We start from the raw sequence: 24,612 nt of genomic DNA, 5'->3' as shown, positions 1-24,612 counted from the left end.
GCACCAAGAAGTTCCAAAGAATTTTTTTTTTTTAAAAACAGATTTTGTGGGGAAAGCAAGAGTAACTAATGAACATTTAAACTTCAACCTAATTTTTAAAAATGGAAAATATTGTGGCAATACTGCAAGAGAGAATTGGTGGACTTTCCTTAGAAAGATCAATTAGTTCTTCAGCTTGAAAGTATTGTATAGAATGAGATGATTTCTATAAAAAAATAAGACCACAGTGTTGGTGAGGGGAAAAATATCAGACATATTGATAGATGATGGGGCCATCACTGTAGAGATTTTACTCATTTTCTCTAATGTTGATAATGAAATCCATGGGCTGTTGCCAGTGGTAACTCTGAAGCCTGTGTTGGTCCTGTATCAGTTGGCAGGTGGGCAGGGGCACAGGCACTGCAGTTTTTCTCCCAATATATTTTCCAGAAAGAGGGTTGCTGAGATGACACTTTCCATCTCAGCTCATGCTTTTGCTGTGTGCTGGGGCTTCCAAGGCTGTCAGCATGTGTAGTAACGGAAGCTTTTGGGATCTGGACTGACAAATACAAACATTGTAGAAGTCGATGTGTGAGTTGCCCAGGCTCCTCAAGTAATCCCTGGAGGAAAAACAGGCGCTTCCAGGATAAAATTAACGTGATCCTAAAGCAGATATCCAACAGGCCATATAAATTATGTGCTAGGAGTGCCTCTTTCTCTCCAGTAGCTAAGCACAGATGAAGACTTTTATATGGTAGGCATTTGAAGTTAAGTGAGGTGAATCCTGTCTCTGGGGTCTGTGTCTCTGAGCCCAGTAGTCTCCTGTGCAGACTGCACAGCTCTGTTTGCAAGCACTCTTTTTAAGTTTTGAGATGCAATCTCCTTTCAGATGAGTGGTAGCATTAGTAATGGTGCATCCTAAGGCTGACCGCAAGGAATATAGTGCTTCTTTTTGTCTACTGATAATAAAATTACTTTGGCAGACACTTACAGGCTTAAGTGCTAAATTAAATGTTGCTCACTGTTAATTTTCACCACCTTAGGATGCTGAAAGCATATTTTTTGAAATATAAAGTAGGCTGTTTGCAAACAAGAATCCTTGGATCTCCATCATTCCGGCTTCCATCCCTAAATACGCAGATTTAGGAAGGAGACAGAAAATGTAGGGTCAAAAGCTTTCACATACACAAGTTCAGAGCTATACATGATTTGACTCAGTCACATTTGTGTGTTTTGTGGTTATCTGATAGTAAAGCCATTGAACTGACTCATCTTTGATATTTATCTAATATTTTCCTTAAAATGATCTCAGCATAAATCAGTAAAACTTTTATTTCTTTCCCTATTGGTATTATCAGACAGATATACCAGTGCTTATATCCTTAGCCAAGATTTGTAGGAACGTACACTATGATAATAAATTATCCTTTTATATTTACAGTGATTATAAAGTTATATTTATTTGCACACACACAGAGGTTATAATAAGATCTGTACAAATGTGTATTTATTGTAATAAGTGGCAGTCACAGCCCCCAAAGGATTGCATTTTAGAAGACATGCATGATGAACAAGACTGATAAGTGGAATGTTGGGGTAGATAGAGATGATGGAGTAAGAAGCATGGTGAATGCATTTGTATGGGCTGTCTCATCCTGTCTGGTCCATTGCATTGGCCAGACTATTTAATAGAAAGATCTGGCTTTTAGAAAACCTTGTAGGTTAAGTGTGGGGTTATTTTTTTGGTTTGTTTCCCCCCCCTCCCCCCCATTACCATGTCTGTGTCTCCAGGATATAGACTGTAAATGGGACTTAACTACTAGAACTGTTTTTCTCATGCATATAACTTAGTGCATTGTCAATTGGACACTAAAAATAAATGCCCCCAAGTAGAGGATTCATTTTGGCCTATTCCAAAACCCATTAATGTCAGTGGGAAAACAAACAACACTCATGAGCAATTGTTGTACCAAACATGGAGACCTCTCGCTGTGGCCTGAACCATTACTTTGCATGCTCTGTCAGAAAACTTGTGCCTTTGTACTCAACATGCAAAAGTGTAACTCTATGCAAAATCAGCAGCTGCTGCCTAACGTTGCAATCCTGTTAGGAAAACAACCACAGAACTACAAATCATTTTGGGGAGAAGGTGACTGTGTAGACCCTTGGAATGTAACTAATTAGAAATTTTCTGGTTGTTACTCTTGTGTACCATCTTTTAAAAATAACCTATAATGGAGAATTGTAAAAGATAATGCACTTTTGAGGCACTTCTGTTCTTACAAGTTTCATAAATATGGATGCCTGCTTAAATGAACATCTGGAATAATGATACCTTGACCTAGGTAATTTCTGTAAAATACGAAACTAACCATTGGTCTGTTGCTGTTCTATTTGAATCCTTTTTCCTCCTAATCCAAAGAGAATTGATAATGAGTTTCTAACCGTAGCACTAAGCGCAACACCCCTTTATCTTTTGATAAAGGCATGAATCTGCTAAGTTTTCACAACCATGGTGGTTTTGGACTGTTGTCTTATGTGGAAAAATAGTTTTTCTTCACATAACCAAAACCCTGCAACTATGAATCAAGGACAGTGCTAGTGAAAAACCTCAAGACAAACGAGAATAGTAGCTTGTACAACATCTAACAGGAAGATGCAAGGAAGCAAGTCCTAGCTTTTCCTATATCCAGTTTATTTTTATGGGTGTGTGTGTTCAGCGATGATACTTGCAAACTCATTTTTTTTACCAAACAGTTTAAGGTTCCTGTAGGAAGTTGGTGTGATGTCTGTGCTGACAGTAATGAAAACCAGTTTTTTTTTCTAATTGCAAAATCTGCCAACATCTTGCATTTCTTTGACATTTTCCACTTTGAGTAGCACATGCTCACACAGACCTTCCTGGTAAGTGACTGATTACAGTTAACTATGACATACTTCCAAGTATTATTTTGCTTTGTATGCTTAAATTCCTTTTTCCAAGAATCCCAAATTTATTAATTTAATGAGCTCTTCAACTCTCCTGTGGCCTAGTGAATATAGGTTTAATTTTTATAAGGGTGTCTTTGATACAGAGAAATTAAATAGCTTCTTCCTAGTCATTAAGTCAAATCTGAATCAAAATTATGTATAAGAACCTGAAACCATGTCTCAGTCTCACCTTAGACATTCTCCCCTCCCTTCAGATAAAAAGTTTGACCTTGAATTTTTTGCATGCTAGGGCAGAATATGTTTGGTTGTGAGGCAGTCCTGCTGCTTGGTATCACTTGCTATGCATAAATGAAGGGCCAGAGAAAGAACAAGCACTGGGGATGAGGGAGACCAAAATTCATATGCCTGCTCTGAAATGAATAGTGTGGGAAGGTGAGCATTAGTCTCCCCCAACTGAGAGTGACCTGGCCACATACAGACTGGCTATTTGCAGTTAGCTTCAGTTTTGAGTGTAGATGTGAAACTCTCCCAAAAATAGTTTTATTAAAACTGATGTCATTCTCTAATGACAGCTTTTTGCTTTGGCAAATTGACATTTTCTGAACAAAAACTCTTGTTGAAAAGTGCTTGAACGTCTCCACTGGGTATTCCTCTGTCCCGTAATATGTGTCAATCATTTCCCCTTCAGCACAAAGCGGGCACATCAGCTGGTGTTTTAATATGCTGAGAGAGAGTTTGAGTTGGCAAGGGAGGTAGTAAGTCCTCGGTGTCTTAAGAAATAGTTAATTTAAAAGTTTAGACAGTTTGGTAAGACAGTAGTCATAGTTCATCTAAGTTTTGCTGAACTTTCTCTGGCTGACCAATCCTCTATGCCTCAGAGAAGAGCATGAAAGTCCCCCTTATGTCCCTAATTTTGCAAAGCTGTTTTAACAAGGGAATATGCAAATTCGGGGTTTCTTCCTGACTTTGATTGCTGTCCATTTATTTCTTGAGTCATTGTTTGTGGCTCCTTAGTGAATTTGATTGTATCACATTTCCTGAAGGCGACATTTAAGGTCTGGGTAGCTAGCGGTTGCTGCTTTTTTGTTAGTTTTGTGTTTTTTGTTTGCTTTATGTAACCATTGGTGTAGCTAACCTTTTGGTACTGGTAGAATCAGATTACCACAAAGTTTGACATATCTTCTTGTTTATGATAAACAGAAAAAATTCCAATAACTGTATTAAATCAAAATGTTATTTTCAGTTTTAACCCATCTCCAAAGCCTTAGTTGGAAGTGTTGTGCATCTGTTAATAGTGGCTTAGATCCTTCCCCTCATCCTCTCAGGGCTTGACTGTGTTGTTAACAGTTATAACTTGAGATAGCTGTCTAAAAATGAAGCAAGCATCACTCAATTCGAAGCTTTCTTTCTAAATCAGCAGAGGGATTGCACTAAAGCTCTTGCAGCGGCTTGGCGTTTTTGCTGTTGTTACTCTGAACTCAGTGGAAATGGTGGAGCAGAAAATTAGTCATTGTGATGCTGCTACTGTAGCCCTGGGAAGAGAGCAGGCACTGGTACTTGTCAGCTGGGGCACAGATGGCAGAGATGACTGGTGAACAGAGAGAGCCTCAGAAAAGTTGAGAGGCATGGTACAGAAAGAGGAAGCTCAGGAAGGGGCAGGATAATGTGCCGCTCCCTTGTGCAGTCACCAAGCGGGAAGATAGCTTGCTGCTTCCCCTCTCCAGCTGGGAGAGGAGGTGCCACAAAGTCTTACTTGAATTTGTAGAGAAAATCAAAACCCCTCAGTAAATGGTTTGCCGATGTAAGTTTGGCTTTGAGCACAAGCTGGTAACTCTGTAGTTTTTTTGTAACTGCTCAAATCCTGGTCTGAAGAACACTGGTATTGATGCACTTTCTATTGCAAAAGTGTCCCACCGCAGACTTCTCAAGAAAGTGGATAGGGCAGTTGAGCTATCCTGCTAGGTCTAGTATGTGTTTATTTATTAAATCAGTTGATTATAAAACTATTTGTACATGAAAAATGCAAAGAAGTCTTTCATAGTATAAGTTTACCACTTAGTCTCTCCCCTCAAGAATATAATATATGCAGTAGGGATGTCTACATTTGCCTATGTGTTTGTGTGTAAAACATAAGTTTATATTACTTACTCAAACTCCAGCTGGGCAATAGCCATAAAATATTTCCATATAAATTTTACTCATATCATTTAAAAGAGGCTGAAAAATCTCAGCATCAGAAGTTTGTTCATGACTACTTTTACTAGAAAGTCCTGACAAATTCCTTGAGTCACTCTAACTACTTTGTCATGCTTTTAACGTTATGATCATACAGACCAAAGGAAGTGCAGCACAATTGTCCCCTTTATTGCAGACAGTGACCAGAGCTCATATTTTGAGTAAATAGTCCAAAACCAGAACATGAAAGTTGTAATGTTGAGTCATGTTGTACAGACACTATGAGTGTAAGATGATGAAACACACCTTTTGTGTGCAGTCCTTTCTCCATCCCTGCAGTGCCAGCATGACAGTAGCCTGTGTGTGCTGGCTGGCATTACAGTTTGCACTGAAATGCCGGGAAATTCAGGAAAAAAAGAGCAGTTTGGATAACTTGCTCTGGATACTAACTGAATTGAAAGAGAATTAAAAAAGATATTTAAAGGAAATGTTTGCCTAACTTTAAGCTAAATTTGTTTTATTGTTGATGTGTTACCTGAACAGAAGCCAGCTGTTAATTTCACTAGCTCCTTGCATTTTTAGCTATTATTGTGGTTGTTCTTTTGTGTGTAACCACTGCATAACTGTAATGCAGGAGGATTGTCATCTGCAATTGAAGCCTGAGAGCATTGGGCAGCTTTGCATGCTTGTCTTTTCCCCAAAAAGTCAAACATAAACACTTAAATAAAAATTTATTCTAATATTTTCCCTGAAGTTTTTTAGTTTAAACCATCCCTATTTTACAACAGGGAAGCAAAAGAAGGAATGAAGGCATTAAGTTAAAGATATGTAAGAACCAAACTCTCATTATTTTAATAAAATCTTTAAAAGGTGTTGACCCAGACATATTTAGAAGTTGGATGACATCCCTGTTGTCACCAAGGGAGAGTGAGGCATTTGGATTGAGATCTTTGGAGTCTAAATCTAGTGCCCTAAAATATTCAGCAGCAGTTCTTTCTACAGTACCAATGAGGCTTCTTAAAGGTTGTTCCTGGAGGTTTTGGCAGGCAACAGCTCTCGGCCAGCACACTGCAGCACACTAGAGGAAATGGAAAGTTTTGTCAAAGATCCAGGTAAGAATGAAATGCAGGGGAGTTTTTTTTCTTTTCTTCCCTTCACCTGAGTTTTAAAGCAATATATTCAACAACTTTGTCCAATCAGGTGTTGCACTTGAGATGTATATAATTTAATTTTAGAAGTTATTATTTAAGTGTTTGCATTTTTGGCAACACTTTTAAAGCTGCCACTGGTATTGAGTTTTTCCATTTCAGAGAGCCTGGCTTGATATCTCAAACATGCTAGGTACTTGGGGCACCCATTATCTTGAAGTTGAAGTATGAGTTATTGTTCTCTGCTGCCTTAAGTTGGGCTTCCAAAAGTAAGAATACCCTTAAACAAATAACTGTCATACATAAAAAGTTGATTTGTGGAATAACTAAATTCTGAAATCCTAATGTACAGAAATGCTGGACATTTTTTAATTTTTCTTTTTCTTAATTGTCATGTGCATATAGCAAATAGCCTGCATAGACAATCTTCTTGAAATGATTTAAATAATAGGTGGACTTGACTAGTGTACTGTAATTGTTTTTACGGGGAATATATCCTAATAATTCTTCTTTTTCGTGGAACTTCCATCAGATTTTTCACATTCTTCTTTTGTTTTTGGCCTTCTTGCTAGAAAAACAAGCTAGCTGGTTCCCACATAAGCTACAGGGAGTCTGACCTACACAGCGGCGATTACTGATCAGCTGCTTGAGGTTTTTAGATAAATTTTGAGACTCTGCCATCTAAACTATCTGTCTTGTGGCTTGGATTTCTGTAGAAAAAGACAGTGATCTTTGCCATTTTTAAAGAATATTCTTGGAGTCCCTTAGCAGAGCTTTTTTTTTTACATTCAAGGCTGTTTTTTATTTCTAGTGCAATTTCAATTGAAGTAAAATAGAAGACATGGGAGAAAAGTTATGTAAATGTATTAATTCAAGTAACTCTTTCATTCTCAGAATAAGTTAACTCCTTACTTTGAATTTACTCAGTTCCACTTTCTAATATTTCTGTAAGTTCCCTATACAGTAAAATCATGTATGATGACATGGCTTTTTCTCATAACCTCTCGCAAACTGTTGCAGTGAGTGTTTCTTGTTAACTCTCCTTTGCGTAAGCAGTATAACTGTAAGATAAACCATCATGCCCTGAATCGGTTGCCTCTTCCTTCAGGACTGTAGTTAGTGTTCATGGTGAAAATACAGTACTTGTCTGGATAGGAAATGTACTGGGAACTTCCATGACTGATGTGGAATAGGTGCAGGTATTCAGGCAGAAATGCTTCCAGCCTCTTGAATATTCTTGTTGGAAAGGTCATTCCTTACAGAATGTAAGATAGGGATTTTTTTTTTTTCCTCTTGGACTAAATCCAGCTTAATTAAGTTTATTATGGGAGCATGTCTGATTTCCCCTGACTCACCAAGTCTTGCCTCCTGTTACAGGAGGTTACTGTAACATGGAGTTCTCCAGGAGGTGCTAGGCAGCTGTATATAGAGAACTGGCCTGATTATTTTACCACTTCTGTCTTCTTTGCTTTTGGCCTCTAAAGTAGCCTCCAGCACTAGATAAGGTGTAAATTTACCTTGCTCAAAATTTCTGCGATGTTTCCAGAGTTTCAGCCCTGCTAGGGTATTTTATAGCGCTTTCCTTCCATTGAAAGGAAATCTTAGTTACTCTGTGTCACCTGTAGTTTCAGTAATTGCTTTACAGGCTGGCAGGTCACCTTTCAAAGAGATATTCACAATCTTTTCATATGTTACGTGCTCTTTAGCAGGAAGCCAGATGTGGCTTCCCAATCTTAATTGCCTGTCTAGCTATTTATGCTGTGTCAACTTCCTTGCCAAACTTCACCCCAGAGCATCCTCCAAAAATGTGGCACAAAGGTTGAGCTTTTTGCTTTTCTGCTCAGAATCCTTCCTTCTACCCATGCTTTCTTAGCAAGGCATGGGAAGAACAGTCATTGCACGTCAGCAAAGCATATACTTTTTCATTTATGATGAAAATGGAGTTATGGGTGCTTTTCACAGAGTAAGAGGTAAACCTTGTTTCTTGTGTGGGAAGACCTAAATTAAGAAATAACATTACAGTGATTTTCCAGGATGCTAGGCAAAATCACGTAGAAACAGATTATTTGTTATTTCTGTTATACAATCGCAGGATCAATCTGTAACCAAATAAAATTCTGTAATCTGATTTGATAGAAACGGATGGTGACATTCATACCAAAAGCCTGAGTCAATACTTAGCTTATTCTGTACCCCTTACTCTTATCATATTAGATTGAGCATTAATGACTGTACTGGTGAGTCGCACTTACTCACTTATTTTTTTTTAATTGTCCGTGTCTTTGATTTTTAAGAAGAATTGGCCAGCTTCATATAAACAATTTCCCTTTTATGATTTTTCTTACAATCTTGAGGATGTTTTGTGGTGGTGATATTTATACTGTGTTGTGCTTTACTCATTTGCAGAGTTTTTCCACTTGGTGAGACTAACTGTGGAGTAAGCTCATACTCAGCATGAAATGGGAAAATCTCATTATTCTTGTCCTTTGTCCTTGACATCCTGTAAAACTGAATTATCTGTAGGAATTTGCTGGATCAACACTAAGAATGAAACCGTTCCAGTAATAATCTCTGTCCGTGTGTGTGTGACTTGTTTTTGTGGAATTGCTCTGTTATTGTCGGTCTTTAGAGACAATAATCCCTTAACCATTTCAATCTGTCACCTCAAGTGAAATGAGCTAAGATCACATAAGAGCCTTGATTTCAACAGCTATCCACCTATCCGCTAATAGCTTGTTACTTTTGATGTCTGAAACTGTGCCTAACAATTAAATGCTGTTGGGCTGACAAAAGTAGAGTTCACTTTTGGGTGAAAGTGAGATTTAGAAACTTAGCAGAAAGCTGTCTCTGTATTACATGACCAAGCTAAGCTGTGGCCTGTTCAAGAGGCTGTGTTTGCTATGGTGTTTTGTAAACTTGGACAATTTGTCGATAAAACATCAAGAAATATATCATTAATCAGTCTGGCCAGCTTAGTTAATTTTGGTGATACTGTATGAATTGACAGAATTTATGCTTGTGTTGTTGCAGAGGCACTGGCTGAGAGGTGCTTTGCTAGTCCTTTAGGAAGGAGTGCTATCAGCCCTTAGAATAGCACAGTTCACAGACGATGCGATTCCACCGTATATCAGGGAAACAAAACAATACATGTTAATAATATTAAAGTGTCCTTGAAGATCTGCTTAGAGGTGCTACTTCCCCTGCAATCTGTCAAGGGTTGGCCTGCCACCAGCTTCAACTTGAGTTCAGTTCTTTGTATGCGCTTGTGATACAGTCCTTAATTAGTTGATGATTTTTCCATTAGGCTTTGTGGGATGGACAGTGTATAGTGGCAGTCTTAAGTGAGATAATTTTGGGATCACAGCTCTGTTTACTGCAGATGTTTGAACTAAACATTCTTCAATACTTTCTTTGCGGCCCTTGATGAGTGTAATAGGTAGCTTCTGTTAGTGCTGTATTTTGGCTCCTCTGCCACACTAAGAATTTAGATATAGAAATATATTAGTGTGCTTAACCCAAACTCTATTGATAACATAGTGCAAGCTTGCAAAGGGTGTGGTGTAAGTATATTAGGGTCAAGTAACTCTGACTTGAATTAAATCCGCTGTAAAGGACGTAAGTATTCAAGTCACTTAAACATAGATGTCTGCTACTACTTCAGATGTCCTGCTGGCTTTTGGCAGAGCATGGATACCTGTCCATCTGCCAGCCCCAGGGTGCCTCAGGTACACTCATGTGTCTGAAATGGCACTGGATGCCTGTCTTTGGGTACTTGCCTCTGTTTATCACATCCTGAAAGACTGATTAAGACGGCAAACCAAGAGCTCCAATTTTGAGTAATACCAGCATGACTAGGGCTGGGATCTGTCATGCTGTTGGTTAGAGCTGTATGGAAAACCAGGATACTAGGCTTTGCCTATCACATCAGGGTCTACTTGCTTCCTGGCCGTTTTCTCCCTATTCAGAGACCCTGTCTGTGTATCTTTAGCTTGCAGTTTGTGCATGTGTGTTTGGTACAGTTGTTAATTACGTGATTGCATATTTGTCTGTCTGCATGATCCTTGCCTCATTCAACATGGAGGACAGATGGTGCTTGGGGATTCATTACAGCTCCGTAGTCAAAGAGACTGTTGTTTGCAGGATCACAAATGTGTTTCCTGCAGATGTTGAAATAAATGAGGCAGGGGGTTATAGGAAAAGAGAGGATGATCTCATGTCTAAGCCAGTCAACCAGTTGAGTGATGATCTGCAGAACTGGAACTCTGCCTCTAGGATGCTAGACAAATAACTCGAACCAGGCTTCTCATCCTAGGCCTAACCCATTTTCTTATTTCTGCAAATAGAGCAGTATCCTCAGCTTAGTTTTGTGTATCTTTTCAAAATGACTGTGGTAACTTGTTGGTAGTTGACTGTGCAGTTAGGGGAAATGGTGTCTTTTCTGTTTTATGACTTAAAAATTTCCTATTCATTGCAGTGATCGGATAGCCCTCACTGATCCCTTTTCTTGATTGCCTTTGAAGTTTGCAACAGTTCCTCAAAAACTGATATGGCAGGGCTTGTTTACCAAGGTTCTCCAATGTCATTTAAGTAGGACCCAAGGTAAAATAAACTTGAGTATAACAAACTAGCTATACAATATGTCTATAAACACAATGTTACTTCCCTCCCATCTGCCTGTTTATGCCACTGCAGAATTTGGCTGATAGAATTTTAATAAAAATAAGTCTTTGCATTTATTGTTGCAGTAGGAGAAATAATGGTGGATTTATGTGTTAGAGATCTTCCTTTAAGTCTGAAAAGCTACTTGCTTTCTATGATAAAGATGACTTGTTCCTGTTGCCCTGGCATTGAGCTGCCTTGAATGAAAACTGAACTGAATGTATGTTAGTTTTTCTTGTTCAGACTTCCTTGGATAAAAACAAATAAATAAAACCAGGGTAATTTCTAGCCTCAAGCTATTGTTAGGGCTGACAGAATTAAGGAAGGGATACTGTAATGTTCTAGTGATCATAATGAAACAAAACTTTTATGGAAATGCGTGTACATAATTGCTCAAGAGCAAGGGTTTTGGGAGTGACATAAATCATCATTCTTTAGGGCTTATTCTGCCCTTTCAAAATTGAGGATTAGGAATAATTTCCTTGAGACCAAGCCCCACAAGGTGCTTTTTTCTCTTCACTCTGAAGCTTCTGCTGATGGTTCAGGTCTGACTGTGGTCCAGCTGAATCTGAGAACTGATCCTGTCCAGCAGTTTCCATGTTTGAGAAATGCAGAAAGGAATTACCTCTCTTAGTATATTTTACTTTGACGATTGGAAACAGTTCTGAAGTTTAAGGGCTCTGGTGGCCCCTGATTTCAGTAGAAATCTTCACAAAGTGTTCAGAAAACAGTGGCCTATGAAGAACCCATTTAAATCCTGCCAGCTGGTTTGCAGTTTGTCCATCAAAGCCTCTTGTGGATCTCTAGACATCTGGGGTGGCCAGGGATGTGTATGTGGCCATACACAGCTTCAGCTGGAATTCCCTTCCCAGGTTTACAGAGGGCACTATTGCTGCTTGTTTATAGTTAAATGAGAAGCTGCTGAATTAATTCGCCTGTGCTGTTGGTGTGGATTAGAGGCTGGAATTTGTTTTCTGTTATTTTCTTAGGTGCAACTTTGGGAATTTGCTGTTTGTGGAAGAAGCTTTCAAAGTGAAGGTGGTATGAAAAGCTGCGTTAAAATGGCTAAACAGACCCTTACTACAAAGGGTTGCAGTTGTCTGGTGTGAGTTGCTGACTATTGTGCTTGTGCTCTCCAACTGATTTTTCAGTTCTAAAATTCATGTCCATTGGTAAAATTCATGTCCATTGGTGTGAGTGCAGGACATATCCTTGTACCTCACCTTGTACAGGGGAGGAGGATACAAAGACGAACTTCATCTCTGTCCTGTCCTGACCATGTGAGCATCGTAATATAGAAGCAAAGCATGGGAACCAAGAATTTGTCACTACAGTAAAAAGTCTATTAACTAGTATTGTAATGCATGGAAGCATATACATTTGAATGTATGTAATGGATAAATATAATTGCTCTATTCTTTTGTTTATCTGTAGAGCTGCTAGAAACACTTGGATGACTGGAATTCAAGATACTTGGTTTGTGCTCTTACCCTGAGGTAGAGGAAATAAGCACAAGAAGTTTCTCTAGTTCAGGCAAGTAAATATCTATACTTCCATAGCTCATACGAAATTAAGCTCTTGGTAGACAAATGAATTGTGGGAACCATCCTAAAGTGGAGGAACTCATTTGCTCTGTTACAAAATACAGTTTAAAAGGAACATAAGAATTTTAATTATATTTTTTTTCGTTACTTAATAGGTAAAGGATCTGTCATACTGAACTCTGCTTTGAAAAACTGGGAAGCCTCTTCCGTGTAGAATTGAAGTAGACTTTTGGCAGTTGTCTTGAATAAAAATTAAGGCAAAAATGTCTGTCATAGATCCTTATCAACACATTGTGGTAAGTAGCTTTGAATCTTCTATGTATACTGTCTTGTATAATATATACTGTCTTGTATAATGTATCCTATTAGAAGTTACTCTAAATAAGCGCACACCATTAGAGTTATCATTAATTCGTTAAAGAAATGGTAAGCATGGTTAGAGCAGACTTCTTCAGAAATTTATTTGAATGAAATTTGAAAGATTCAAGTTAGCTTTTTGAAAGCATGTCACGGCTTTGAGTGTAGTTGCTCATGTGTAAGTCAAAATGGAATACGGGCTCCTAACAACCTCATGGGTATGATGTCGTAGGGTATCGTTCTAAAGGACTTGCCTGTTCAAAGTGTTTCATCAAAGTGCCTGTTGTTGACTATTTCATACAAGTTTTTCCACACACTGATTGCAGACTACAGTTCAGTTTGACAAAAGTAACATCACGTGTGTAACTTTCTCCCTTACAGTACAATTTTTTTTTTTGGTGTACAATTCTAGTTACGGAATAACTCTTTTCCCTTTTCATCAGTATGGATAGAGGGATAAGTTGGCAATTTTGGATATTTAGATCTTAAACCAGTGTGTATCAGTGATGTTAATTCAAAGAGAATCTTCAAAATACAGCCTGCAAACTGCAGGTAAAGGTCAGTGAAATGATCTGTGCCATTCAACAACACACTGCTGCCAGAAGCTCCTGCTCCCTCCTTCCTGCTTTATTCCAGTGTTCCTGCTGCATCCCTTGTACCAGCTCTCAAATGTATCTGATTGGAGTGAGCCAAATGACCTTGCTGAATTGGCAGAAAAACAGTTCAGTGCAAAAGATATTAGTTCTCTGCTGTCAGAGCTGGCCCAAGGGTACAACCATGTGAGCACAACCTGTATAAGTAGAGAAGTAGGGGCAAGGGAAGGAGGAGAAGGGAAATGGGAGCAGAACTGCCCATTGTGTGGCAAGCCAGTGGAGTGGCTCAGCAGCTTGTTGAATGCTGGCTTTCAGCTGTAATATTCACACATATCTTTGCTTGAGTGACTGTCCAAAGTAAACACTGAAATTGCAATTCCTGCTCAAACTGAAATCTTGAAACAAGCTGGGTGTGTTCATATCAAGCACTTCTTGTAACAGTCCCAGAATCTCATGGCAGGAAAAGTGATATGCTTGTCATAATGTTGAACTTTTACATTGCTAAAAATACAGCATATGCTTCCTTGAAATGATCTCTTATCAATTATGTGGTTTCTACCTCACGCAGTCACATCCTTTTACATGAGTTTGCAGCCAGCAGATGTCAAACTTGTGTTTTACTCACTCTGTAGTTCTGTGAACGCTGCTGTAAAGACAAGTTTCAGGTTGATGTCTGTATTTAATAGTGTTAAAACAATACATTAACTTACTCCTTTCTGCATCAGTGCCCTCTCCTGGATGGAATGCTTGATCTGATCTGTACCTTTATGGGAGAGGTCTCTGAGGCACTCAGTTATATTTCATTGAATCATTCACATAAAAGATCTCTTTTGATACCAATATATATACTATAATGAACAAAATGGAGTCTTAGAAGTATATGTAGTTACAGTCCTCTGGCAATGCTGAACTGCTGCTGTGGGAATGTTGCTAATGCAGGACGAACGCTGTTAATGCAAGAGCTGATCCTATAATTGCTTGAAAAGTGAATGGAAGTCTTTGAGGTTTCTTAATTCGAAAAATGAAATTGCATGGAAAGTTTTACTAAAATTCAGAACAGTCAAGGGCAGCAGGCTCATATCAATGCAAAAATAATGAATTTTTAATGACATTTGGCATGAAAAGACTCAAAAGAATTCTGCATTTTCCAAAAGTCCTACTGTTAAAGCGATCGGAAAATGAAAAGTGAATGGAAGTCTTTGAGGTTTCTTAATTCGAAAAATGAAATTGCATGGAAAGTTTTACTAAAATTCAGAACAGTCAAGGGCAGCAGGCTCATATCAATGCAAAAATAATGAATTTTTAATGACATTTGGCATGAAAAGACTCAAAAGAATTCTGCATTTTCCAAAAGTCCTACTGTTAAAGCGATCGGAAAACACATAATAGTTATTTTTTTTTTTTTTCCCCTCATCTTTTTTTCTCATTTTATGCAAGACTTGGAGGAATAAAATAAAGCATTCACAAAGTTACTGCAGGTACAGACAGCACTGACTGTACCAAAAATGCTTTTTAGATTCAGAGAATAAAGAATTAAGATGCGTAATACATACTCAGTTACACTGATATGGGGGATAAATATTATAACAATGGGAAAAATAACTTAAAGATAAAATTTGTGTGTGTGCGTATGCACAAATGTTTGTCTTAATTGTAATACCCTGTGAAAGAAGAGCATGGACTTTATGAAAGTCTGTTACTTAAGAAAACAGGCAAACATTTTCATTTGTCCAGGCCAATCGTCAGCTCAAGTGTCCTTAATGTTAAGGAAGTAAAAGTAATAAATACTTATTACACAGTCTGTCTATACCAGAGCTTCCTGTTTGGTATTTCGTGTGCAAGTATATCTCCTGACTGAGTTACATATTGTGACTCAGCATTCTGGGATATGAAAAATATTATATTCAATGCATGCAAATCCCTTGCTTTCTCAGTAAGGGCAGAAGGTTCGTAGGTAAAACCTGATTGTGTTACAGGAGATCTTAGCATGTTGTTCTGTTTCCCAGTCCCATAGTGGGAAGGTAATGGTGTTTATGTACATACAAATGCAGTGATATGTAAAATAGAGGAAATCAGATAATTTGGGAAATTTTACTGGGAGGGGAAAAAAGCAGTCAAAGGTGGGAGAGGAACAAAGGAGGCAGGAGGAGGAGTTAGAAGAAATGGAGAGCTGTGGTGTGAGAACAGGAGATATTGAACGATGGCTGTGCGTGATGCTTGGAAAACCTTGTGGATTGAACCAGTAGAGAGTGAATACTGTCCATAGGAGTTTCTGTAATTCAGAAAAACCATGTTCAGAGAGGGCATATTGAAAACTTTTTTTCTTCTTCTCTAAATTTATGGAGAAGGAGGAAGTGAAATGAAACACATATGTAAAGCTAGGTCACTTTGGATGATAGGATTTAGGTTTTTGAGTTAATTGTGAGCTTCTGAAATTTTTAACCTGGCCTAGATTTTTAAAGATATGCAGAAGTTACTCCACTCAGTGTTGCAACATTTAAGTGATTTATATACCATCATCTGTTTTTCAGAAGTAATTGAGGACTTGGCAATGTACAGATTTTTATCAAGACTTAAGGTGAACATAAGTCACTTTAGAAAATGCAGCTTAGTCATCTAAACTAGCAAGGGCTGGATTTATAAAGGTATTCAGAGTCCATTTCTTGTGGTATTTTCAGGGGGCAGCTAACTTCTTTAGAACTCAGTCTTTCCAAAAACTAACCAAAAAATGCTTCTGAAAGTTGTGCTAGCTATTAATATGGACATTTAGGCCTCTTAATACCCTTAGAAACTGGATCCTAAGTGGAAAATTGCCTTAATTTCCGATTGCACTTAAGTTGCATAAAAAAATGTTTATTTTGAGGTAAGAAAATATCTAGACTTCTGAGCTTCTTGTGTATCTCTGTGTATTTTTTTTGACTGAGAGAGAGTTCGTTTATTTTAGTAGTTGCAAATTTCTTCCAAGCATGTGATTATGTCCAAATATTAATAACTCTATAATTATAAGCCTCAGTGTGTTATTTTGGGTGAGATGTGGGGAAAGAAGATAATGTTTTTCTGTTCTGCCAGACCTCTGTGTGCTCGCATTCATTTCAGAGGATACCAGATCTTAAACCAGACTTAACTTTCTTGGCAGAACAACAGCTGGAATGACAGGGTTTGCTGCTTAAGTCAATAAAAAGCAGTTCTCATGATAGTATTAGCAAAACAGTTACCGACTTGTAATAGAAAGTAAAGACGGTCTCTATACTGCTGTAATGAGAATAGTAAGTGGTGGTTTGGCCTTGTTTTGATGGTAGGCATTTTATTTAGGCATATGAGTTTCGTGAGTAGGACTAGAAGATGACAGAAAATTACTTTACAGAAGTGCTTTTTGTCAGTGAGCATCTTGTAGTATTCCCATTTTACAGCCAGGATTCTGGGGCACCAGAATTGCACACGAGTTCCATGTAGCAGCTGAGAACTAAATCCCATGTCCCATGCTTGTTACTTAATTATAACTCCATCCTCCTCTTTGTTCCTAAATGTTCAGTGATCTCTGATTTCTGGTCTCTCATGAGGACAGGCTCTTTCTTAACAGCTAAGAATAAGGGTGGTGTGTTTGTGCTTTGGGCTGTTTCTCTTAATTACAAGGTTATATATGACAAAGGAACTACATCAGCCTGTGTGAACAAACTCTGGGGCCAGTGCTGCATTGTGAAACTGACACTTCAGCGATCTGATGTGCGTGTGAAGGTGGCACACACTGATAAAACAGTTTCGAGCACTTTCAAGATGCAAACTGAAAACAAGAGACACAGTTGTTTTCTGCAGATTCACAGCTTGTAAAAATTCTTGAAGTAGGGTAAATGACAGAGCTGGGGTAACTTTTATATAGCTGTGTTCACAGTAGTACCAGCTGTTCCCAAATACCTGCCAAAATCCCTGTTTACTCTGCTGTGATGGAAAACTCTGGGCCTTTTTTGCCATGTGGCAGAGGCAGAAGTTTGTTCAGGGAGAAGTGCCATCCTCCTTCCCATTCATCCATCCACTCTTGGAAGCTGCAATGCAAAAGGTGGTGGACGTCACGAAATCATTGGTATGTCTTCATGTCAGCACAAGGCAGGCTGTTAAATAGGTGTTGCTTCTTAACAACTTTGAGTTCCCACATCTAAACCCTTTCTGTTGTGTTTGATGCTTTTGAGGTGAGTTAACAGTCCTGGCTAGGAGAATCGGTTAGAGTCTGGATTCCATTTTTACTGTGGTTGGTGAACCACTTGCTGTGCAATGACGATTTCAGTATACCGCTTGTAAGGTGACAGTTTACATTGCCACAGTTTTCCCCCTGCCTGCTTACTTGTTCTTTGAATTGGACAACTCCTACAGCTTACGGGGGAAAAATTACAGAGTTGAAATTTACTGCTGGGCAGACCATCATGAAATGAGCCTCAGCAGTCGTCACAACATGTGGGTGATTACAGCCTTAATAAAGATGCAACAATTCAGTGTCTGGGTCAGCCAGTGTCTGTAGTGAAGTCATACCCTCAGTATCACTGTGGACATTTTCTCCTAGATATTTTGCCATGGTGATGTGGCTATGCCTTTGCAGACCTCTACAGACTTGTGGAGGAGTTTGTTGGTATCATTTGCATTGTTTTTTAACGCGTCCTGACTCAACTGCTACTTAAACATTCACAAGCCACTTTTGCTGTCTTTAGAAGATTGGTTTTGGCTTTTTTCTTTTTTTGAGGAAAATGATATATAACCTATAAGAAACTATCTTTTTTTTTGTTTATTTGTATTAGAGGGATCCAATTTGGTTCTAGTCTCTGGGTATGTGTTGTAGATGTGAAATAATGAGGCTTGGCTGAAGCAACCAGTTCTGAAATAGTTGAGAACCACCTGAAGGACCTTACAAAGTCTAGCAGTTGAAGCAGCAGTAGCTTAAATGGAGGCATGTGCCACTGTTGAAAACTAAGCCACGTATGGATTGAAGGGTTTTGTTGGCTTATCTGTTCGTTCCTTTAAAAACTTGAAGGTTGAAGGGTTTTGTTGGCTTATCTGTTCGTTCCTTTAAAAAAGGAGTTTTTTTTTTAAAAAAAAAAAGGGAAGTATCCAGATGAGAACATAGCAGGAAAACACCAGACACAGCCTGAATAAGCGTGTCCCATGTCCTGTATCAAGGGTATTGTCTATCATTTTAAATAAATGTCAGTGAATTTCCTGATTCTGTACTTCCCCCTTTTCCTTCTGATTGGAATATGTTGTAAGGCTTTTAATATTTGGTTAGTTGTTTTGGTGCTAATGCCTGATATGCAGTGTTTCTTTTAATGTATTTCACAAAGTTAATGGGTGGTTAGGAAAAGATAGAAAATATCACTGTTTCAGTTTTAGAAATGGAAACCTGAGGTAGAGGTGTGTCACTGTATATGATAGGTGACTACCTGAGGTCCCACAGGAGGTACACTTTTGATACAGTGGCTTGAGCTGTAAGAGCCAGGCAGCTTGGACCTGATGTTCTTTGTAGAGGCAGAGCTCAGGTGTGAGGTGGTCCCCTCCCGGTGCCCAAGCTTCTGTTGCAGGAGAGCGAGCTGGCGCCCTCCTGGTTGTACCAGCACCTGAGTCAATGTCTAGGCACTGTTGGCAGTCAGACAGCTTGAGTGTCTTAAGACTGGCTTTAAGATAGCAGTGTAGATGTAAGTGCTGAGAGGCAATTGTGTGAGACCTGATCCTAGCTCTAATACATAAAAAATAACTTACCCACAAGCTCTGTACTGTGTCCCTGTAAAGGCCGATGTTGTGTGCCTTGTAATATGCAGTGGTGATTCTGATAATGGTATTCAGTAGGTTGGTGAAACTTATAGCTATGTAGATAAAATAACAATAGATGTGAGTTACTGACCTCTTTTCATTAGGGCTTTTACTTTTTGTTTCTTAATTTCACGCCTTTTTCTACTTCTCTAGTTCATTCAGAACAGACCTGCTCTTAGAAAGGCAGTTCCTGCTGTGTGCTTGGGCTTTACAGGAAACAGGAAGCTCCAGAAACTGCATGAAACTTGCTTGTGAATGGCTTAACAGCTTGCTTTTCACCTTCCCTCCATTGTCTTGAGGACACTTGCACTTTGAATATTGATGTGTACTAAAAAGGTATATTCCATGCATTACTAACTATATCCCTTGTGTGTGCAGTATGCATATATGTGTTCCAGAATGCATACTTTAAAATAATTGCACCCATTCTTTTTACTGGGGGAAGGTAATTACAAAGACAAGCACACTGTAAAATAACCCCCTTTTTATTTTTTTTTTCCTTACCGTACCAAGTTGTCCCTGACTGACTAAATGCCTTAAAGCAGGTTCTGTAGAGAGGAGGAGTGTTATTCATTGAGATTAGTAGGTGTGGCTGCAGGAAAATCAAGCAACCCTAGTGTAAGGTCTGACCTTTCAGTAAAACTACAGGGTGCAGTTCAGCTTTAAGATGCTCTATCCAGTATGAGTTTCACTTACATTTTGACTGGGTGATTTCTCTCTCTGTTTTTGGACAAAATGAAACCTATTTTGATAAGTGGTTTTTGGTTCTGGAGCTTAATCACCTCTAACTCTCTGACTTCCAGGTGGAACACCAGTATTCACACGTATTTACTGTGACAGTAAGGAAAGCCACAAATGTCACAAAAGGAGCAATTGGTGACATGCGTGAGTATTTCTCTTTCTATTTTGTCTCTTTCTTCTAGGAGACTGTTGCCGTAGACAGGGGCAGATGACACATCAAGCTTGTCATGCATTAAATGATTGTTAGTGGCTTGGTGGTGTTTTTTTGTCTTGTTAAAGCTAAGGCAATGTACCCATTTCATTGCTCACTCACTCTAACTCAGAAAGCAGATTTACTGCTCCTTCTTTCCATTGATCCAAAAAAACTGAGTGAGTTGTAAACAATTTGCCTACAAGCGAGCAACACCTACACATAGTTTTTTTGGCTCAGTCGGAAGTGCTGTTCTGAGTATAGTGAAACTGGCAATTGCTGTATCTACAAAAGGCTGTGGTTTGGTGGTGGGAACACTTAAAAAGAAAGAAGCCCAGAGCTCTGAGTCAATGCAGTAAGAAGAAGAAAAGAAAAAAAAAAAAAAAAATCCAAAACGGGTAAGCAGATCTCATGAGAAGCCCAGAGCTCTGAGTCAATGCAGTAAGAAGAAGAAAAGAAGAAAAAAAAAAAATCCAAAACGGGTAAGCCGATCTCATGGTGGAGAGCTATATAAGACACCAGCACTTCTTCCCTCTTCTGTTAGGCTTCTGAGCCTCTGGACTTAGTAGCTGAACAGGAAACCACTAGGAAGAATGACCCATTAAAACTCTTGTCTGCTTTTAAGGGGGGAAGAGGAAGAGAATAATATATTGGCTGAATCTGTAAAAAGAATATTCCCGCTTCCTTGATTATGACTGTTTTGCTGTCAGGTCGTCTCTCCCTTTCCCTGGTGCTTCATGCAGAGCATTGCATAACCTAAAACTTGCAGGCTGGGACTGGGAGGATGTGTGATGCCTTGCTCCTGCTCTCTCATCAGGCTCATCTGACATGCAATTGTTTTTTCTCCCAGCATGTTCCTGGAAACTGCTTTCAGGTGAAACTACAGCAGCTGCTCTGACACACAGCTTTGCTTCAGTGGGTTAACAGTGTTGGTTTTTTTTTCCATAATTAGTGTTTACAGTTGATAGTGAACTTGGAGGGGTAAGTGGGAGGGATAGTTAGAAGGGGAATGTTCAAGAGCCTCAAGTATGAGGGGAGAGAGGGGAGCCCTGGCAGAAGGGGAGAAGAAGGAATTGCGAATATATTTAGCATCTACTGTGGGGTGAAGGAAAGGAGCACACAGAGAAGATGCAGTGGGGTGTTATCCTGGTGGCCTCTGAGAGGGTCTTTATATAAGAAGACCTTGGGAAAAGTGCTGTAAAGAGTAGAACAAGGGGCCCACAAGTTTGTGTGTGTAAGAAGATGGGTTAAATGGAAAGACACAAGTTCTCAGACACAGAGGTGTCTGGCATGAGACAGTGTGAGGAACATGGAAAGGGAAGAAAGGGGGTTGAAATGGGGACCCCATGATATGATATTAAAGGGAATGTGGAAAGGGTGAAGAAAGACAGAAGACTATGGCATTATTTCCCTCCCCCACCCTGCCCAGGACAAGTGTGGTCCTGTAGTATAAATTCCAAATATTATCCATCAATATAATTGGATTTTTTTCCAGACAAAACTCTTATCTTACCAAATCATCAAAAACAAAAAGCTACTCAGGAAGAACTTTTTATTTTGATAAAACCTGACAAAACTATGCTCAAGGGCCACTGAAACCTGCTTGGTTTCCTGTCTGAGGCAGCTATGAGTGCTCTGTAGCCTGAGGCACCTGCAGTCTGGGGCATCTCTGAATGAGCTTCCAAGTTCCTGGGGCTTGTTCTTGGAGTCCTGGCAAATCCCCTGAAGTGGAGGAAAAAAAAAAAAACAACAGATCATAGCTTCTGTTTTTATTTTTGGAAAATAAATGTTTTTGCTTCCCATATATATACAAAGCTTGGTGTGTTGGAGCCTGGAAGCTATTTGATCGAATCAGTAATCACGTTAATTACTTAAGGAAGATGCATGAAGCTGTGAGCGGTGGAGGGTCTTTACAGTTGATCGTGCGAGCCAATATATGTGTGTGTATATATATATTTTTTTTTTAATTTGATTTGCCAAAACTGTAACTTGTTGAAGGAATTTCTGAACTTTTACATTGAGTTTCTGACCTCAAGGATAGGATTCATTACCAGGGAGGGTGGCTGTGATACATAATATGAGATGCCTTGGTTGGGGTGGGTACCTGAGTGTTGCTCTCCCATGATGGACACTACTGAGCTGTTGACTCTTCTGGTGGGTTTCTCCTAATTTATTCTGTTGTTGTTGCTCCCGTTTGTGTAGACAGTGACTGCTCTGTGGGCAAGAGAGGAAACTTAACATTGTGGTGATGATGGAGGTCCTGGGGAACATGAGAGATTTTGTATAATGTTTTGCTTTTCTCCTTTTTTCCATATCAGTCTTTCCAAGGCTTTCTGGAATAGCTGTGAAAGATCTGAGTAAATCTAGGTTTATTAAATATGTGGAAGTGCTTATAATTTTGCTGCTTGTGTGATATTTTTCATCTTAAGGATTTGAGGTCTACCTCTGCTCAAGGAGTTTTAGATGAGAGGTCTAGTATGTATGGTGCCCCAACTCTGTGGGTGGGCATGGAGGACCTAACTTCTCTGGCATAGTTATGCACACCTCTGTCTCCTCAAGCCTAGGCTGGGGAGATATGCAGTATTTTAAGCAAGTTTTTCAAGATTTCTTGAGCTCTTCTTTAATGGAGAGCATAAATGGTTGTGTCATCCTTAAAACTAGGTAATAGATGCCCATTACACTGTAACTTCCACAGGCAATGTCTTTCCTTGAGTGAACAGTTCACACACACAGCACTGCTGATTCAAGACATATTTCTTAGTGTCCTGGCTGATCTGGGTGGCTGGGACACAAAACAGAGAAAGCTGGCGCTAGGATAGCTTCCAGCCCTCTATTTTTATTTTATTTGGCTGAGATTTCCCATTGTCTCTGTAAGCTTTAAAATTTTTGTAGAGTGATCTGACAAAGACAAGCAATCAAATCTGAATCTGGGTCATACCAGGATCTGAGTAGCTAAGCTACAGTAGCTGCTTTTGTTCTCACTGATAAAGCACATAAAAATAAATGAAAATGGCATAATTGCATCGTAGGAGTTTTCCATGCGAATGCTTTTCATATATGAAGGAAGTTAGTCTACTTACACCAGTTTGTCATTCTGTGAATGTGTGTGTGTGGATGATAAATGAGAATTACTGTAAGAAGATATGACCTGGAATGTTTGGGAGGGGGGAAAAAAAAAAGTTTTGAGAGCAGACTCCCTCTTTTCCAGGAGTTCATTCAAGTACTTGTTATTTCAGGCATCTGCCCATTTACTGTTGCCTTCGTATAGGAGTACTTCCTTTACTGATTTCACTTGTTTTAATTTTATGGTGTCCCTTTCAAGGTGACGCTCACACGCTAGATACTGTGCTATCAATATCCAATTGATGTAGTTCTATCTTTACAAAAGATTTAAATTCTATTTTAGTGACTGCTGCTCTAATAGCTGTGCTCAACTCTCTAGCTAAGTCTTTTTACAGGCTGGAACATTTGAGATGAGCAACTGCAGCAGATGTGTGGTGGGTTGACCTTGGCTGGCTGCCAGGTGCCCACCAAGCTGCTATATAACTCCCCCTCCATCAACAGGATAGGAGGAGAAAATACAATGAAAAGCTCTCCTGGGTCAAGATAAGGACAGGGAGCTCACTTACCTATTACCATCACAGGCAAAACAGACTCAATCTGAGGAAATTACTTCAATTTATTGCCAATTAATTGTAACAGTAAGATAGTTAGAAATAAAACTAAAACCACCTTCCTCCCTACACCTCCCTTCTTCCCAGGCTCAACTTCATTCCTGACTCTTCTACATCCTCCCCCCAAGCGATACATGGGGATGGGGGTTGTGATCAGTTCATAACATGTCTCTGCTGCTCCTTCTTCCTCACACTTTTCCCCTGCTCCAGCGTGGGGTCCCTCCCACAGCATAAAGTCCTTCATGACCACCTCCGACATGGGTCCTTCCCATGGGCTGCAGTCCTTCAAGAACTGCTCCAGCATGGGTCCTTTCCGTTGGGTACAGTCCTTCAGGAACGTACTGCTCCAGCATGGGTCACCCACAGGCCACAGTTCCTGCCAGAAAATCTGCTCCTGTATGGGCTCTACATGGGCAGTGGCTTCCTTCAGGGCACATCTGCCTGCTCCAGTGTGGGATCCTCCATGGGCTTCAGTGTGGATCTCTACTCCACCATGGTCCTCCATGGGCTGCAGGGGAACAACCTGTGTCACTATGGGAGAATCTCTGCTCCGGCGCCTGGAGCACCTCCTCCCCCTCCTCCTTCACTGACTTGGTATCTGCATAGTTGCTCCTCCCACATTTTCTCCTTCCTGTCACAGCTGCTGCACTGTGTTTTTTACCCTTCCTTAAACATGTTGTCACAGAGGTACAACCAGTGCTGCTGATGGGCTCAGCTTTGGCTAGCAGCTGGTCCATCTTGGAGCCAGCTAAAACTGTCTGACATGGGGGCAGCTTCTGGTATCTTCTCACAGAAGCCACTCCTGCAGCCCCCCTACTGCCCAAAACCTGC

General features: G+C 39.6%; 1 protein-coding gene across 1 annotated transcript in view; it reads left to right on the top strand.

The window, feature by feature from the left end:
• Positions 1 to 12,591: 12,591 nt before the first annotated feature.
• PLA2G4A (phospholipase A2 group IVA) overlaps positions 12,592 to 24,612 on the top strand; it is a 68,319-nt gene continuing 56,298 nt past the window's right edge. The window contains exons 1-2 of the mRNA XM_009275073.2: positions 12,592 to 12,732; positions 19,980 to 20,061. Coding sequence (XP_009273348.1) covers positions 12,700 to 12,732; positions 19,980 to 20,061 — 115 coding nt within the window. The 5' untranslated portion in view covers positions 12,592 to 12,699. The remainder of the gene's footprint in view (positions 12,733 to 19,979; positions 20,062 to 24,612) is intronic.

Source organism: Aptenodytes forsteri, unplaced genomic scaffold, assembly GCF_000699145.1.
Source record: "Aptenodytes forsteri isolate BGI_AS27 unplaced genomic scaffold, ASM69914v1 Scaffold58, whole genome shotgun sequence".
Taxonomy (NCBI): Eukaryota; Metazoa; Chordata; class Aves; order Sphenisciformes; family Spheniscidae; genus Aptenodytes; species Aptenodytes forsteri.
The sequence above is the reverse complement of the archived record's forward strand: the minus strand, read 5'-3'. Positions and strand labels throughout refer to the sequence as shown.